The sequence below is a fragment of the Bombus affinis genome, chromosome 8, assembly GCF_024516045.1.
Source record: "Bombus affinis isolate iyBomAffi1 chromosome 8, iyBomAffi1.2, whole genome shotgun sequence".
NCBI lineage: Eukaryota > Metazoa > Arthropoda > Insecta > Hymenoptera > Apidae > Bombus > Bombus affinis.
Genome location: NC_066351.1, coordinates 11,801,944 through 11,821,560, shown reverse-complemented (window position 1 = coordinate 11,821,560; position 19,617 = coordinate 11,801,944). Strand labels below are relative to the sequence as shown.

General features: G+C 46.5%; 1 protein-coding gene across 2 annotated transcripts in view; it reads right to left on the bottom strand.

Moving 5' to 3' along the window:
* Positions 1-19,617, bottom strand: part of LOC126919165 (semaphorin-1A) — a 145,587-nt gene that overhangs the window by 110,430 nt on the left and 15,540 nt on the right. For both annotated transcript variants that reach the window (XM_050727923.1, XM_050727924.1), the window contains exon 2: positions 8,627-9,959. In XM_050727923.1, coding sequence (XP_050583880.1) covers positions 8,627-8,753 — 127 coding nt within the window. In that variant the 5' untranslated portion in view covers positions 8,754-9,959. The remainder of the gene's footprint in view (positions 1-8,626; positions 9,960-19,617) is intronic.

The window sequence follows — 19,617 nt, the reverse complement described above, 5'->3', positions numbered from 1 at the left end:
CCAGTTGACGGGACAAGCCTGTAAGCGTTACATTAAATTTGTACCTTTGAACGCGATCTAGTTTTCCTTGAAACGGAACGAGCTAAACTTGATATCTGCGAGGCTTTTGCATCAACATCCGCTTTCGTCTTTTTTCTACGTGCCAGGCTTTCCTAGCAACTGGCATTCTAGCGACTGCTGCAATCCTGCAGCGGTGCACACGGCCGGTCGATCGTACGTGTATCGGACATCTTAAGCCACGATATTAGGAGGATGCGGCGATGGAGAAAGAGAGAGCGAGGCGACAGAATCGAGGGAGAAATGCAGACACGAAAGGACGATGGGAGAAGAGGAGGGTGTCGGGGCGTTTCGGAGAGCCAACGGTGCCCGACTCCAAGTACCCTCCGGACACCCTCCATTTGTCCCTACTATTCCCACCCTTAGCCTTCCGCTATCTCACGACTGACGCATCGTCCTGCAGAACAGGAGGGAGACGAAGAAAGAGATAGAGAAAGAACGATCGATCTTTCAGAATGCCAGTCGTACCGACGACCGATTGAAAGGTTTCTGATTCCTGACTCGAGGCGAGAAATCCTGACTTGGAAAGAGGCGAACGGTCAACGAGCTACAAAGGTGGATATGAATGGGGCCGATTTTTAAATGCACCGGCTTGCCCCGCTCGTTATCGAATATCCCGTAATTCTCTCTGAAAACGTTCCGCTCTCTTCCTCTCTTTCTCTCTCTTTCGCTAAATCGCGCTACCCCTCTGTCGTCGTGTTGCCCCCGACCATATAAATTCGCACAACGAATCGCGGAAAACCTATAGTGAAACTGTAGTTTCACGCGTTGTCGAGGTACGTGATACGACGATGGAAGAAACACCGCGTTACCGGAAGCAGCGCAAAAAGCGCGAGACCGACTTTAGCCACGCGAAAAGGGAAACCTCGGAAGTGTAAACTAAAAGCGAAACAAGAGTCGAACGTTTCAGAAGTTAATAGATAGAAAGCAAAGTGGATCGGAAAGGACGCTGGTTAACAAGAAACCATCGGAGGTACCGTTCGTGATTTCATCGAGCACTTTCGAGATAACGGAGGAGAAAATTAATAACACGAGGAATATACGTGTATATCGAACTAATGTTTCAACCGACGGATCGTGTACACAGCCGTACGATCAGACAAGATACGCGGCACGGTGACGCATCCTACGGGATACTCGAGAGACCGATCGATCTCGCTGGACGCGAGTCACCGGCTACGGCAATGACCGCTGGCGAAGGCTTGGTAATATTTTCGTACCCTATTAACGAGATAACCCAATATTTTTAAAGCGATATTTGAGAGAAAATCTGCCAAGTTTGTACACGGTCGGTGAAACAGTCACGACATAAAATACCAGGATATCGTACTTATCTTTATCGTGTTACAACGATTGCGGTAATTATCGTCGTAAATAACACGGAACGGTATCGTTCTGGAAAGTCTCTTAGATTTACGACAAACAGGGTCGTAATCCAAAAACGATTTTGGATCCTGTCGAAGTTAATTAACCTAATACGCGGTTGCGGTTTCCTATGAAATTTCCATGAAATTGACCGAGAAAGACTACTATCATGGATCGCGCTCAAGCTTCCCGGGTTAATGGAAGAGTTTCATTAATAGTTGATAGGGAATCGTAATAGAAAAATGATTATCCGATAAATATGGAGAATAGACCCGTAACGTGTCAAGCGCATGGTCAACGACGAGATCGGACATCGCGATAGGAAGTATACCACACGACTCGGAAAAGTTTTCCCCAAAAGCTCGTTGGGGCTTGTAAGTTTGGCTCTCGGTATCTTCCGTAAAAGCGCTTCTGTTCCCTAATTAACGCACGAAAGCACACGTCGAGGGGCAGATCGTCAGAACCAACTTTAAAGTCGTTCTGGGATCTTGTGTAATCTGTGCGAGGGAACATTTCCAGGTGAAACGACTTTTACGCTTTCCAGTGACTTTGAAGGAAAAAGTGGGAAGAAAATTCGCAAAAATTCGTTGGCGTTTATCGCGTTTCAACGACACCGATACCGATTAGATTTCGAAAAAATGTATCCCGCTCGAATTCTTCCGACTAAGATATCTTATCGCGCGAACAAAATTTATCAAGAAATTAGAGGCGCTCGGTCGAAACGATAATAATCGTAATTTCGCGTAAACTTTCTCGAGTCGCCGATGAAAAGCTTTTAAAGAACTTAACGATATACTTGCGAAGAAACTAAAAGGGGGCCGTCGACTCAAAAGGAGAAACGGGGAGAGAGAAGGCGTTGTAGAGTGAGGAGACGGAGGGCTGGAACCGAGTAGACAGAAGCTCCAAGTTTAGAAACGCAATAGAAAGAGAAACGAGGCGGGGGTGGAAGGAGGACGAGAGCCACTCGTATTGATCCAGCAGATACGCTCGATTAAACCGCAAATTGCAACGGATTGGCGTAAGTTACAACGTACTAAGACTACTAATACCGAGTACGGTGCTTTCACGATGTTGCCGGAAGCTGCTGATAGCGACGGCATCTGAAAATCAACTGACGTGTCTGCCTCGTTGCTGCGTATATGCAAGTTCCGTGTGTTCTACGAATACGCGTGTCCGCGGTTCGAACGAAACGGAGACGGGACGTTGACGCCAACTTCCAAACTATCGGATAAACTCGACGCAACCGAGCATCGGTTTACCCGTCACCGTAGTTTCATCGACCGCGATTTAAAGAATCGTATAATCCCGCTGTAAAACCAGCGAGCATCCAACCAAGAATTCAATTCGAAATTCGATTAAGGACGACCCGAACAAACCCGCGAAACTAAAGGAGCGTATCAGCCAGCCTGTATCTGGTGCACCGTGCACGAGCTGCACCGGTATACACGCGGAAAAGAACGGAGACGACCAACGTACGTTCAGCAATTATGTCACGGAAAAATCTCGAGCGAAAATCAACAATGGAGAAAAACCGATGTAATTGAGTTTATGAAACTTGTTCTCCGAACGACGAGATGTCACGTACGTATGTCCTCGCCTCGCCTTTTTTATCTTGGTATCCTATCTGTCTTCTTTCTCCCGTTGTTTAGCGGTTACCTCTCGCTTTAACCTTTCCAGTCTCCATCCCCTCGTTGGTGTCGCGGCGTTAATTCGTCGTCGCGCTGAATTAATTACACGCCGTTTTAGATACCGAAGTCTGTCTATTTGGGAAATCGCTATTTACCTTGCCGCGTGCGATTCAAAAGCGAATTCGGCAATTAGTCAGAGGTGTATAACTAAATATTCAAGGAACTACCGGTGAAATAAATCGGACTAATTCGCGGCATGAACGACCGCCGAGTTAATGCCCCGTAAATTATCCTTCCAACGAGAAGAAATTTATAACGGTCTGTAATATTGAACGCGTCTTGTTCGAATAGCGGAATCCAAGCGGTGTCGATCCAATTTTGTAAAAATCGATTCTTTCTTCGAGATCTCGCATGCCCGCTGTTGTACAACTGGCAAGGATACGCTGCGTCGATGATGCAATTCTCTCCATTGAATTTCTGTACCACGGATATTTTCCGCAGAAACAACTTCCCCCCTGCAAGAATCAACTTCATAAACAGTCGATAGAGAAGGGTTGTTTACACCGTAAACTACGCCTTTCATGCCAACCGTATTGCGCATAAGAAGGGAATACGTGCTACGTAAAATCCGCGTTTACACCGATATATCGAGTAAAGGGTGAACAATATTTGCGAGCAAGTAGTACATGGGTAGATATACAGCGATGTTAAAAATTCCTTGAAATTCGCCCACCTAGACGTAAGTACATCCGGCGAAGTTGTCTCGAATCGACGACGTTATTTTTATGTCGTGTTATGTCGTTCGATTTATTTGGAACGTGGTTAGGTTTGATTGGCGAGCGTGACACACGTCGGACAATTCGAGTTTCGCATTAAACTAGACCGTACTACTAATGGTCCTTTTCGTTTCACCCTGTTCGAGTAAGCTCCTCCCCTAGACTATGGGTTGCCACGCTGCTTTCGGACCCAAATTGATTGGACTGTGAATCGTCCGGTTTGAATTATTCATACTTTGTCCGCCGATAAACCAATTTCTGTAGCGACCGAATCGAGGAGGAAAAGATCGGCTCGCCACGCGACGCACGAACGACCAACATCGAGGAACAAAGAGCAGAATGGGAAGCCAACGATGGAAGCTCGATCGTCGAATGAAAAGTGGAGAAAGGAAGAAGAGTGCGTCGAAAACCCGAGGTGCAGCAGGTCAGTTAACTTTATCGGAGAGATCATCGGACGACCTACAATGACGTTTAATTTTATCATTCGATCCAACGACACGGAAGGTACCTTCGAGAGGAAAAATACACAACATCGCGTTACTCCGCGGGTTTATCGAACTTCGATGACTCAAAGCTGCGAAAAAAGAGAAGGTAACGGAGTCTCGTTGGCCTCTTCCTACCTCTCTCGTTCTCCAACCCGTCTCGTTATCGACTCTCTCGCCATTCCAGACGCGGTATTTTAATTTGTAGGTTAAGGACACGCGAACAATTAGGCACGAGTCGTCAACTGTGATAATCTAATTTCATCTAATTGATAGTCTCAACGACGCGATAAAGCCAATTCCGTCTGTGATAATAAAATGAAAAAGACACGTTTGAAAGCGTCGAGCAAAAAGAGAGAGAGAGAGAGAGAGTAAGAGGGGGATGATAGGATAGAAGAGAAGAACGAAGAGAAGAAGGAAATGATATTAACGCACCGAAAGTCCGCGGTCGCTTTAAAGCCCGTAGTCGATGGCGAACGTTATGAGAGGAGTCAATACAACGAATTCGAATAACTTTCTCGAACGGTGTGCGCCAGCAGCATCCCGATATTAAAGAATTGGCCAAGTTTCGAGTCGATAATAAAATCGCCAACTAATCGTCTATCCATCGGTGGAAAGGGACGCATTACGCGGCGAATCGTCGCAAACGACGCGAGAGGAACTCCATCCAAGTTTCGCGAAGGCAATCGTATTTACGATGGTTCCTCATCCCCGAGCCAGGTCGAGTCAACACCCGCGATAAGAGGACACTTTTACTTGCACTCCAACGAAGAAACCGCTCCCGGCAGCCGCTGCTTTTGACCTTTTGCTTTCCCGGATCGAGCATGGCAAGGGGGGATCTTCTCGACAAAAGATTTATGAACCCCTCGGCAATGCCAGTATGCTACTTATTCTATCGTCGAGTACACACTCGACGTTCACAAAAAATGCGGGGGCGGTATGTACACGCGACCGATCCTCAAAGAGAAATCTTAAAAAGGACCGACCCCCGTTTCGTATCGAATCGATCATTTCCAGGCTCGCTAGCTCGTATACCTCGCCAATTGTTTGACATTAATACGCGCTCACCGGATTCGCCTTCATTCGCTCGCGTTAACTCACCTCTGTCTATCTGCACCGAGAATCATCGCTGTATCGCGATCAGACGTCCATCGTGTGTGCGTCTCTCTCTCTCGCCGACTTTGTGAAACCGAAAGACGAAAGTTCCCTTTCGTTTCTTTGCGCGGCGTGTCTATCACCACCTACCTACTGACATTTCGAACCTGCGGAAGTGGAATTACGTTCGACGGTTCTCGAACGCGTAGCCAATTGACACGATTCCCAGTAATTTTACCCGGTGGTTAGAACCGAGGTCGGGTTATACGTGCCGGGTCGCGAACACGGTATACTGAAACTAATCATAATGTATCCTCATCGGTTGGGGGCAGTGCTATGATTGGTCCGTTGCGGTATTCCTCGCTGCCAGATAAAGTTACCGTAATATGGATTAACTGCCCGGTATAGCTCGTATTCCGATTCGACGCTCGTATTCGCGACTGGGATCCAGTAATGAACTCGTAACCAGCGTTGCTATAAACCGCATCGAGATTCGCGGTGTCTTTTAATAACGTATTCGCGTGGAATAACATATCGCCGCGACGAATTGTTACGCGCCAATACTACACACGGATTTTGACTTTTGCGAGCATCCATGTTGAAGCGGCTCGCGCCTTCGCCGAACGACAGGCCGATATTTCATGGTCGCGTTATTCTTACCGAAGAGGAACGCGTGCAAGCGTGCGCCGGCAGACGTCGCGTCGCGACGCGCGATTCGGATTTTTAAACGTCGTGTCTCCGACGGCGCCGCATGCGTTCCAGTATCCGACACTTGATTTATGACGTTTGTTTTTCAAGCGGAGTGCGGATGATCGTCAACGGCATTCGCGGTACGAACTATTCGCGACGCGATTCGTTCCCTCGCGACCATTGAAATATCGTCGTTTGTCGTCGGTTTTTGCGTTCCGAGGTCAACGATCCGAAAGATGCAAGCTCGCGCGTACGCATCGCATTGAAAATGACAAGAGAAATTAGCGTTAGAACCGCGAGTCGAGACAAGCGCCAAAACGGGCCAAGGGACTCCAACAACGACACGAATAGAACGTAGTAGGTAGATAATTGGATAACACGATGTTGCTCCTTATCTTCTGAAAGCTGACCGAGAAAAAATAAGCATTAGCGGTCCATGGAAACGCAATAAACAGCCGTGGAAAATGCTGCATCAGCGGAAGCGGGTCCCTTCGGATACCCCCATAACGGCAATATGCATTTCCCGGTGATTACAATTTCGGTTCTGCGGCGTGGTTTTCCCTGTTGTAGAATTAGCAGAAATTCTGACTCAGTGAGCAAAACAGTGCTGTTGCCGCAATGCCAGTGGCGTATTAATAACACGTGCTTCGTGTAATTTCAATTCCCGCCGCACGTTTCGTCGCAGTGCGCTTCGATTCTCCCTGCTATTGGAAAATAATACACGAACTAAATTCATAACGGCCTAACGAGCTTGCGTTACGGCCTACCGACGTCGCATCTTCCATCTCGAAAAATACACTTTCATTCAGAAACGAGAGCCATCGATCATCTGCGTCGAAACACGTCGCTAATCGACACGATGCTTCGAAAATCTACTCTGCCGGGCAATCGACAGGGCTACTTTTTCAAAAGTCATTCGCTTCTTCTTTCCACGTCCAATGTTCGTATTATCCGTTTCTTCGACAATCATAGGCGAGTCATTTTTCACCTTTTAACGATACTCGCCCAACGAACGTACAGAGAATCGAATTCATCCGTTCGATAATGCTCGATAGACGCAATGCCAGCAGTTCATCGGTGCAAAATGCAGAGAAGAGGGGAAAAAAGAACGCGTGTAGCGCGTTTGCACGGATGAAAGATCCAAGAGGAAGAAAGAGAGTGCACACAGCGAAATCGCATCTATCGGCCGACTATCTTTGGAGCACCGTGTCGCGAAGATATGCACATACACGTGCTGTGTGTCAGGAGAATGTGAACTGGCGTGCGTAAAGGCACGCGATGCAACGGTGTGCTCGCTTCGCGACCAATTTATTTCGTTCCTTCTCTCGCCGAAATATCGTCGAAAGAACGATGGATGTTGCATGTCGGTCGCGTACCACGATTACGAAACGCGCGGTGTGCCGTTAAGGTCGAGTACCTCGGATGTGGGACGCTCGGTACTCTTTCTTCTCGTTCCTCTAGTCTCGATGCTTCGCCCTTGACAACGAGTTGCTCGTCATCGACACAGCGAAAATCTCTCCGTCGTTCGTTCCTTCGAATCAAAGATACCGATCGATCGATCACCGCACGCTCGTTACACCACCGTTACGACGCTTTAATCCCTCAAACTCTGGCTCGAGTTTTCCTTCTCTCGCTTGGTCGAGCCGTTCGAAGGAAGGCAGGCGAACGAATAAAATTAATCGGTCGAACATCACCGCCGTAGATCGTTAACGAACGCGAACGATGCCGATAGCGGTCGCGGATCGTAGCCGTCGTGTTCTTCCAAGAAGCTCGGTTATATCGCGCACTTTAATCATTTAAACGGGACACCGTTGGTCGATACCTTTATATTCTTTCCAAGTATCCACCTAGAGGGTACGGTTATGTCACTGATTAGGGTTTACAGTCACCGGGTTGCACATACAACTCCCCTCGCTACGGGGTGGTACAATATCGAGTGGGGGAAGGTCCATGACCCTGCACCCGGTGCAACTTCCGTTCCGCATCGTTGTTCGGCTACTCGACGCGCACTACCCGAGCAAACGAGAATATAAAATTACCTTCTCGACCGTAAAATAACCAAGAGCAAGCAACTTCTGCGAGTATTTTAATTCGCGTTCGAGCGCAATCGGACGAACATTGTTTTCGTTAGCCAAGGATATAGTTCGGTTCGATCGATGAGACGAGAGTAAAGATTTCTAAATATAGAATCGAACGGTGTACGAGAGGTCTAATTAAACGATTTTCCTCTATGCTTCGAGCGCACATTATCGATGACAATCGCGTAGCACGCGAGAAAGTAATCTCTATCGATTCGAGAACAACAATTATTTCGATGTTTCGCCGTGTGACACCGTGCGTGATCGATACGGTTCGTTGTGACGTACTTTAACCTTGGTTCGAGCGACTCGATTTGAACGGCACATGTTGTGTCAACACATCGCGACGCCACCGTCTTTCGAGCCGTCGGCGTTGGCCGGCGAGCAAAAAACACCACCGGAAACGCAACACGGACAATATGATACGTAACAAGGAGTAACGTAACAACACTCACCGAGTTGGACGTACATCTTCGGCCTGATGTTTTCCTGCCATGCAGCGAAGACGAGGGTGACGGTGGCGACAACGCACCAGCAGGATAACACGGGGTGCATCCTCGTTTCCAAGATGGTACGCCTCATCTTCTCTCGGATGGTTCGAACGACGCCGAAAACGTGCCAGGATTCGTAGTCTCCTCCGTGGATCACGCAAAGGAGAAAGAACCTCGGTAACTCACGAATACCGCACCAACCACCGGCACTCTTTACTCCCCGTTAAGCACAGGCTCCGACGTAACAACGGAAGGAGAAAGGACGTGTTTCTATCACTCTCTTTTTCCTCCCTTTCTCTCCACTCACTGCAGCAAAACGTGCGAGGGTGCCGCAGTCACGTGCAGCGTGCTCCTCGTCGTTGTCGCAGTCGTTGTCCTCCAGCTCTGTTCACGCATGTTTCCTTGCGGACGGCCGTCTTCCTGATCGCGCACATTCACGAGATCGAACGCGGCGTGCCTGCACGCACCTCGACGACGTATCCGAAAATCGGCCGGCGATCGAAAAGGGACAAGGAGAGATTACGTGAGGGGAGAAAAGCGGACGAGCGACAGAGAAATGGAAAGAGACACAGAGTGAGAAAGATAGAGTGAAAGAGAGAAAGAGAGGGGGAGTGAGAGAAGAGAGAGAGAGAGAGGGAAAGAGAGAGAAGACGCGTGCGTGTACGCGTGTAAGCGAAAGAGACGCAGGCAACGACGAATCGGCGCACGAACGCGACGTAGATATAATACGCGATCGTATGCGTCTATCCCGATACACCGTGCGATCAGTGATGTTGAAACGCACCGCGAAACGATCCGAAACTCACGACGGTCGGCGTCACACTGACACCGCGCAACGCCACGACAGGTGACACGCGCCCCCCACTACACACGAAGCCCCTCTCGGGTAGAATCGGCCGGTTGTACGCGCAGTCGCGTCGATAGTGCTGCGCTCCTTCTCTCCTCTACTCCGGATCGCATGTGCGTGGCTACGCGCCGCTACAGCACGCACACGTACCTCTTACGCACGTGGTGGGTAGGAGTAAGAGCCGCCAGAGAGAATAGGGGGCAGTGGATGGAAAAAGGGGAAGGAAATCGAGGGGAGATAGAGGCATACAGGAGACACCGGGCAAGCGCCGATTTTCAACCCCACCACCCCCGCGACACGATCACGCCGTCGTTCTTGTCGACGTCCTCGTCGTCGTCGTCGTCGTTGTCGTCGACGTCGTCGTCGTCGTCGTCGTCGTCGTCACCGCCGCCGCCGCCGCCGTAGTCGTCCTTGTTGGTATCTCGTCGACGCTACTACAGCGCCGCCAATCTGTAATGAGAAAAAGAAAAACTAGGGCTCGTTATTTGTTCGGAGATTCGACGATGCTGTGTCCAAAAAACGCCTCCGACGACCGATAAGCGCGACATGCATCGATTAAACGGAGAATGAGCGTTTAATGCTAATGTATTCCAAAGGTTCGTCTATCCGTCCCTCCAGCACATAGATTGTTTTCCTTTCTTCGTGATAACGTTATCGTTGGTTGCTGAACCTGCTATAATTATTTCAAAGCTCGGATGCTCGGAACTCGGGTAAATTTACTCTAATATACGATATACGCGGAAGCGGCCATTTAAATTATTACACCGTTACACGTTCTTTCTCGCCAGATTCCTCGGTATTATTTCTTGACCTGAATTTCAGCAGGAACGTTTGCGCCAGCACGAATTTTATCACGCTTTATTTGCTCGAGGGTGCTGAGAGGGCGTAATAAACGCGTGGCTAACGATCACCTCGTTACGTGGTCCGCGTACACCAAGTTTCGCGGATATTCGTGAAAAGATGGCCACCCGTCGCGTCGGGAAACATCAAAACGTCGTGTTTATTTAATAAAGGTTCTCATCGAAGCTCCGACTATGTGCGGAGTGCGAATCATTTCCACCGGTGCCTTTCTTCTTGCCCTTTCCCCCCTCTCCCCCTTTCCCTTTCATCCTCCCTTTCCACTTCCTTTCTTCCTTTATTTCTTTCCCCCCTGCCACTATTCCTTCCTTTCTTTCCTTCTTTCTGTCTTTCTTCTCGTCTCTTTATTTCGTATTGTCTGCGTACGTAGATATTCCGGCAAATTAAAATTATTTAACCCGAAAACTATAATACGCTTCTGTATAAAAGATATTTGAATAGCTTTGTTTCTCTGTCAAATAAATAACACAAACGGGATTAATTTCGTATAATTCTTAGATAGAGGGATATTCAACGGGAAATTATCAACGAACCAATAAACCGAACTTGATCGAACGATTGTTGCACGTTTAAATAAAACTACGGAAAAGAGATTCGGCGATACCGTGACAACAATACTCAGGAAAATTCGCGTCGAGTTTTTCGTGGCGAGCATACCAGCGGTTCGATAACGACGTTACCCCAACACCGATGGACGTTCGGCAAATTTTCCGTATACGTAGTTATCTGTATGCGGCAGTCGTTGCAACGTCGACGACGTTGACGGTGTTCATTAATTTGCTGAATTAAAAGTAGCAGGGCGTACATCGAACCCCTAATTCCTACGTTCGTGATTGGTCGTATGTATAGCAGGGAGTGCATCGTGGCCAGAGTTTGATGCGTTTGGCGAGACCATCCCTCTACACGTATGTATAGTACGTACGGTGGTTCGCTACGTGCGCGCCTTTAAACGTTATTCGGTTGGAACGGTCAGCGATGCGAGAGAATAATGGACAATGACCAATGAAATATTAATAAAAACAAAAAGGAAGGCGAAGCTTTTGCTGACAGCAGAATAACCGTAACGACTTCTCGTTATAGTCTCCGAGCATATTTTTCGAAAACAGATAATCTGGCTCTACGTCTAAAACTAGGAACATTGTTTGTATTTCGTTGCTTTTAGCTCGAACGTTTCGCAATTAATGCGATTTATCGCTGTGTGTCTCAATGAAAATACGATTATCGATAACGCAACGAAACTGCCACGATAGTTATTCGTTTGATAACGCGACAAATTGCCGCTCCGTAAACCAGCTGTAAAATATCCATCGATATCGAGCAATCACTTTCGATTCGTCGCCGAAAGAACAATCTCGCAGACAAGTTCGACAACGTGTCATTGTATTGTTTGTCCGCCAACTGGGAAACACAAAGCCCACTTTACATGCCAAGTCGAAGGAGCTTTCATCCTTTTCGATTCTTACTTAAAAGCCATACGCTGTGTATAGACACGATCAAAGGCAACAGAAGGAGGACCCGTTTCCCGAAGAGGTACGAAAGGGTGAGTGTAAAGATCTCGTGCGGAGGGACGGAAGAGTCGAAGGGTGCGAAAGACACTCGCAAAATCGTCCCTCGGGATCGACTCTGTCCAAGTCCACTATCTTTTGCTTAATGTTACACAGTTCACGTTTTCTAGGTGGAAAACGTCGGTAGCAATGCTCGTCGCACGGATGCTGAAACACAAGGGAGGAAATGGATCGATATTCGACCAACTGAAGATATACAATCTCTGTAGAAAGAGATACGTCAACTATGGACAAAATATTATTTTCGCTGCAGAAATTTTTTATCGAATACAAATTTTCGCAAGCCTCAACTTCTCCACGATGATACGTCCACTCTGTTAAAAAACAGACGTACGATACATTCCGATTACGACGCGATCGTTGCTACTAACGATAAGAAACGACGGAGCTTTGCTCGGACCGATTTTTCAGCGGAGTAAGTTCCCTCATCGCGCGCATTTCCATTTACTATCGGACAAGCAGGGGTTAAGCGCGTTTCACCGGTGGCACAGGGAATGTAGGTTAAAAAAATAAAAACCCATAAAACTGTCCCGCGGGAGTGCTTGCCAACGATTCGATTTTTGGCGGGGCGACCAGCGACGAGAGGAGAGCGGAAGAAAGAGTAGCAGCAGTCTGTCCGTGTTCCCAGAAAAAGAAAGGCTACCGAGAGAAGAAGAGGACGAAAGGGGATCGATAGCCGTACAACGAGGAAAATCCCGATGGAAAACGCGTGGAAAACGCGGATACGTTGCTCTGGCACTCGTCACGAAGGGTGAGAGAGAAAGAGTGAGAAAGAGTGAAGAGAGAGAGAGAGAGAGAGAGAGAGAAGCAGAGGGCAAAAGTCGCGGCAGCAGCCAGTCGAGCGATCGAAGGGCGTGGAACAAAACCCAATTAAGTCCGTCGAAGTCCAACTTCCGTCAGGCCGTTACATGGAAAACATTTTCTGGGTGAAACTGGTTAGGCCATTTAAGCTGAGTTCGCGTATAGCACGGAACTGCTACCGTTTCTGAATGCTTGCTTAAAAAAAGAACAAAATGAGCACGGAAAACAAAAATTTGCTCGCGGGTTAGGCTCGTTCGAATTTAGTTCCCATACGTCGGAGGAATCGCGAATTCATCGCGAGAAGTAGGTCGAGAAGACAAAAAATGTATTGTTTCGATCGGAACACCGATATAAAAGTTTACCGGTATTAAATCGGTATTAAAGTCGGGACTTTTCCTCGTGCGAATATCGGAATCACTCTTCGATATAATAATATTTTAATTATCGACCATTATTCAAAAATACACAATGATGTTATGAGAACTTACGGGGTTCGTATTAATTCGCTTGTGAAACGAATTATAAGCGTTCGACGTTCGCGTTTTAAATTTAACGAAATCTATTTAAACGATAGAAAATATACGAGCGCGTTAAAGAACATAAATTACGTAAACTTTGCAGGATGTTGTTTAAAACCGGTGGCCGAGAGTAACAGAAATTGCGTATAAAAGTGAAATCCTTTAAGCTAAGACGTATCGGTGACCTATAGGATAGGTGCTGCCCGTGCGATATATACGCTCGTTACAGAAACTTTCACGTGGTCGTGTTTGACCGCACAAACGCAAAAGTAATCTCCCATGTCACCTGCCGCTCTTCGGCAAAATACTTGATGAATCTCCGCGACGCGGAGGCGTTTTTATCGACGTTATCCTCGGGGGATCCGAGTTAGGTATTCCTCTCGCGGCTCTTTTTCAGGCCTGTCCCTCGTCACTCTGCTTCAAGGATTCGACCTTCGATTAAAAGGTTTCGATTCAAAGTGCTCCACCACCAGACTGGAATTGATATCACACCGTGGAATCGATACCGCGGCGAGACAAGAAATTGAAGACTATAACGAACCATGGGAAATCCGCTGCCTGTCTTTGCTCGACAACGAAAGTTAAGAAGCCAACTGTCGTAAACTTCTGTAATATCGTACTTGCAGCGGTCGTTCCATTTACCTCTAGCGATATTTTCGTTTGTAATTTTTAACAGAGGATAAACTAGATGCGCCTCTCGATCGCGAGACTCGCGACGCAAAGTCTTTTCGAGACTTTCGAGGAGAAGTGAAAACTGGTAGTCGCGTGAACTGGGCGCAACTTCGATTTAAAAACTCAAACAACTTTGACCTAGAACGGAACTGCCTCGTTACCAGACGATTAATTCAGAACGACTTAATTAGTGTATCTTCGCGTCGAGCGCTTGCCGACACATTCGTGCATGCTGATTAGGTGGAAGCAGAGAACTTTGTGAAAAAAGTTTTTTAATCTATTACAAGCCGACACGAAAGGATCTTCTCCTTCTTCGTTGCTGTATTTCAATCTATTTCTGTAGTGACTGGAAAAGCGTTTCGCGATCGGCCGCGTATCAACTTTTCTATTGCCTCGATTCGATAAATCTCCATTATGATACTACGTCAGAAGCTGAAATCGCAAAGCGGCAAAAGCGCACCTAAAGCGTGAGCTCAATGAGAGTTATGCGCCATGTACTATATATATATATATATATATATGTATGCGATTGCAGAGATCGCCCTCGGAATAGTTGCTCTTCTGAGATTAGCGCGCTCGCTAATTAGCACGGGTATTACAGATTCGGGGAACTCGAATTGATCAGGTTCGTTTTATCGACGTCGTCCCGTAAACACGTCAACGAGGCTAGTTCCGCTAAATTGGATCCTGTCCTGCTTAAATTCGCTCGATTCGCGCTACCCTTCCCGGATAAAGAAAAATAAACGAGGTAATAATCAAGCCGTGCGCTGCCCGTATATTCTTCCCTCGACTCTACCCGCTACTGTCCTTATTTTAACCGTCGAATAATTAATTCGCCTTTTTTGTTGGCCCCTCATCCTCGTAATGCCTAAATTCTTTATTAACAGCGTAAAAGCCAAAAATGAAGATAGATCATGGTAAAAAGTAACATCTTTTTTCCGCTCCAACTCGCTACAAGATGAACTATAAAGCGTTGTCGTTGCATAAAATATGAACTTCGATATAGAGATAAAAATAAAATGCGTTTTACAGGGATGAATCGGGGAAGAAGATCGGTCGAGTCGTTGCACGATGTTCGAGAGATTTTTATCGGCGTGTTGTATAGCGAGAGAGAAAGCAATTTATAGGTTGATTAGCGAGTTCGAGCCAAGTATCTAACTTATCTTGTGCAGCGTGCAACGAAACTCTTCGAGAAGATGCGAAACACGGTAATGAGCCAGACCGCGTGAAATCCATAAAACTGTTCTGCTACGACGAAGAAAGGAAAAGCTTTTGCAAGTGATAGCGTATGAATGACTCGAATTCGTGCACGAGTTATGCTTGTACAAAGTTCGCGCCAACTTTTATGTTTGCGCGTGTCGTGACGTACAAGCACGGTGTACAGCGAAAGAAAGAAAAGGAGAGAACAGAGGGAGAAGAAGGGTGGAAAGGACGAGCATGATTTGTGAGACAGGACAATTTCCGCTCGCGGAAACGTGTAACGCACGAGGAACTTCTCTAAGAGTTTCAAGAGAGATGGAGAGATAGACAGCGTAGAAAAGATCGACGAAAGACTAGAAGAGAGAAGTTGCAGAGACGCAATCGACGAGGCGAGGGATGAGGACGAGGGCGAAAACGAAGAAAAAGAAGAAGAAGGAGAAGAAGAAAAAGAAGAAGAAAAGAAAGGGGAAGAAAAACAGGCTGGGCCTCACAACGTTCTCTTCGAGAAGGGAAAAAGCGCGCGCCTTAAAATTCCGAGAAATGGGTTAAGGAAACTCCTCGAATTCGCGGAATATAAATCATTTCCGATGGCAGTAATTCGATTCTCGCGCATCTTCGAATCCCTCACTGATGCTCCTTCTTTTTGTCCTATTGCTCGGGAATCCGGCGGAATTACGAGCTGCCCTAAACCCCGACCAGAAGCAGATTCCAGTGATTTATAAAAATTTCATGAAAATCGTCACGACCTATTTCCACTATTTGAAATATTCAAGAAAATCGTTCCGTGTTCGCCGATTCGGCGAGGTAATTACGCGGCGGGAAAAAAATGTTCCCAACCGCGATAAAGTGACGATAAATAGAGACCCGCGAGATCTCTAAATATCAGATGTCGTTATAACGTTATGACGGTTTTATATAAAATTATATTTACGGACACCTGGTAACCGAGGATTTTGAGAGCGAACGTCAAAATCGAGATTTGACGAACTTTGAACTCTGAATATCGATTTGTCCCAGTGACTTCCAAATGTCTTCGGAACGATGGTAGAAGTGAAAGGAATTGGAAAAGAGCAAGAGAAGCGGAATGGAAGAGCGGGGGGAACAGAGGGCAAATGGAGAAGGGAGAGACTGTCGGAAATTTCAATTTGCCGAGGGTGACAGAACGGCTCGCGACGGCATTGCACGATGGCATGCGGAATTCGTAACCGCACTTTTCACTCTACGTGTTCGGGGAAAAAATCGTAACCACCGCGTGGCACGGTACAAGATACGGCTATCCACGGTGTTGGATGCGCACACATACATCTCCGTGAACCAAGTATCGGTTGACTTCCGTTACGCCGAGTCCAAACTTCGTTACATCGTTTCCGAGTTCCAACGGTGCTCCTGGATTTCTACTCGATTTCTCTCCGTCTCTTTCCCTCTCTCACGGTATTCACCCCTATCGCGCACCCTCGTCTTCGCATTCCCCTTTCACGCGATCGACTTTCCATTCGCCAAGAGAAAGAATGTTTCCTCCGCGACGCCGTTTCGCCATACGGGGTTAGGATGAAGGGAGGGGGAGAGACAAAGGGTGTGGAGGAGGAATTGAATTTTACCTCGATACGCTGGAATGATGATTTGCGCGTGCAAATCCGTTTACGACGATTACAATGGCCCCTATGGTAACAGATACGCGAGAACAAAAGGTAACTCATATAAAAACAAAACTCGGTACAGTCTACAATCCGGACGATGGATGGTCGATCCAACGGCCAAGTTAAAAATCATGCTCGTTTTCTTGCTCGGAAAAATTCCCTCCGATACAATCGCGGCTATCGTTAGTTCTTTGATTTCAAACGATACAACGATCCTGCAGATCGTATCGTATATTTTACATTTTATCCGAATAACGAAGGATTTTCTTTTTTTTAGAAAATTCCAAATCGGATCAAATGAGTATTCGTCAGTGTGCATCGCATTTATTAGTTTGCCAAATGTTACTTAAACGTAGCTGGATCGAAATGCTCGTACGGATCGTTAAAAGATACATCGGAACCGAGGAAATGGTTACTTCCCGAAGAAGTTTTTTCGATTTTACGACCGTTGAAAGATTCCAACTATGCGATGCAGGCTGAATTAACGCAGAATAAATCTTGCCACGTGAATAGGAAAATGAAAATTAACGGGCGTGAACGTTAGATACATGTGAAGATGGATGTGAAAGTTAGCAGACATCGCGAGGCGATTAGTCTGCCAGTCGTCGCGTCACCTTGGTCTATAAAAGAACGAAGAAGGGTCCTTGGAAAAAGTCTGTCGGGCCCTGTATGTCGGTTACCACCCGAACGAAACACTCAAACTCTTCACTTCCGGTAACCTCGTGATAAAAATACATCTTCCTATCGGCAAAGAAGGGAAGCCGTGATTTGCACTTGTAAACAAGCGTAGCTATATCGTTCGCAGCTTGCACGAGTTAAAAGCTTTACGATTCACGCGAATTCCTCCAAAATGCATATAATCTATGATCGGTAAACGGAAAGAAACTTTTTTCTTTGCGGTAGAAGCACGCTTTTATTGGTATTCTTTGGAAAGTCTAAGTCTTTTAATAGATCCACCATCTCGGTATTTCACTCGTTTACGAGCTAAGGGAAACTTGCCAGTCGTATTTGCGCAAAGGAAAAGATTTAAGAAAAATTTGCTTTTATCCTGATCGTATTTGACGCGGAAGCTGGGAAGGACCGTCTTCGGAAAAGTTGAAGGAACGTCCGCGAAGCTATGTTTTATTTTTAAGGGAGATCACAGCTCCTAATAAACAGCGAAGGTTTCTCCGGATCTCCGTCCGTGAATCGAAACTTCCTGCCAACAGCAGACATTTTTTCGTGTTCTATGTCGGTAACAGCCGACACAAAAAAAAAGAAGGAAAGTTTTCGTCTTGAATCGGTTCAAGGATAAAAATAGAGCCCCGAACGAGCCACGTTGTCGACCAGAAACTTGTAAGAGGGTCGTGTAAAAGCGTTACGCATCAATTTTTATGAAACTTGACGCGTAGATGAAACAGTAAAATATTTTCTACGCGCGTTGTTAATAATTGACAAATATTGGAACAGGCTTCGCAACTTTGTCCGCTATCGTTATCTTGAAACGCGAATTCGATAAGCTTAACCGTGCGAAAGAAAATGAATTAGGTAAAATCGGACGAACAAACCGCGCTCCGTTTTAATAGAAAAATCTGCTGTTAACGGCTCGACCATCGAAAAACGTTCATCGCGAATCGATGCCCTCGACGAACGTTTCGATAAATGCGTGCGAACGGAACGTCGTTTCCCGTCGAATTACGCGTGTAACCTATATATGGGAACGTGTATCGCGAATTCGCGGATGCAGGAAGATTTATATCGGTCTATCTGCAGGTAATAAAAGCACGGACCGAGTATCAAACTTCGATTGGACCGATCAAGTAGGCAGCAGAGGGGAACGGACGCAGACACAGGGTCGAGGGAGTGGTGGATCATCGTCAATAACAAATTGACAGGGTCGAAAATCGACGTACACGTTAGATGTTGCGTATAGACGTAGCTCAAATATATCGCCAAGACCTGATTTCGGAATAAAATACGGAATCAAAAATTTGAAGGCAAAAATCTATGACGCGAAACGCTGGAATAAATGCAAATGTCTCATCGACTTTCCTCCGTCTCTTTTTCTCTCTATATGCAGCTATTTGCTAGCAAACAGCCAACAAAGAGGGAGAGAATGCAAACATTTTTTAATATCACCGCGGGATAAAGTTGACTACGAACATGGAAACATGTTTGGCAAACATTTGAGGAACGCAAACGTACCGTAACGAGAAACGTGACAAACCATTACGAACAACCATACCTTAAATTGGCAACGAGACAAAGAAACGTTGAAAATTTCGGTGAAAAGAAACGAAGACGAGGAAATTAAATTAGAAAATAGTTTTTATCGCTGTCGAGAAGTCGCATAGACGATTTCCCGATTGCGTCGGGCACATTTTCTCTTTTTCGCTATTTATACAAAATTCCATGTCAAAAAAGAAAAAAAAGCACGGCATCAAAGAGAAAGAAAGGCAAAATTAGTGCGAAACTTTCTTAAACGTATGGAAAGTCAAACCGAGGCAACACTCTCGTCTCTAAGCTCTGTCTCTCTCTCTCTCCTTTTTTCTCATTTCCTCCCCTCCTTCGTCGTCTCTGTTGCTCGCATTCGCTATGTTTCCACAACTATTTACGAACCTTCGAAGCACTTCGCTCGAATTAACTGGAAACACGCCTCGAGTGCTGCGAGAAAAAGTTGCGAAGAAAATCCCGATGCATCCGCAACACGTTAGACTGTAAAGTGGCATACTTTACAGACATCGCACGAGGAAAGTAGCTCTTTCTTCTCGCGCCAAACAAATTTTTATGAAACTCCAAGAGAGATTTTCCAGGCCGAAAACGGTTGAAAGGAGCGCCGTTAATACAGTCTACAACCACGAGAGCGAATACGAAAACG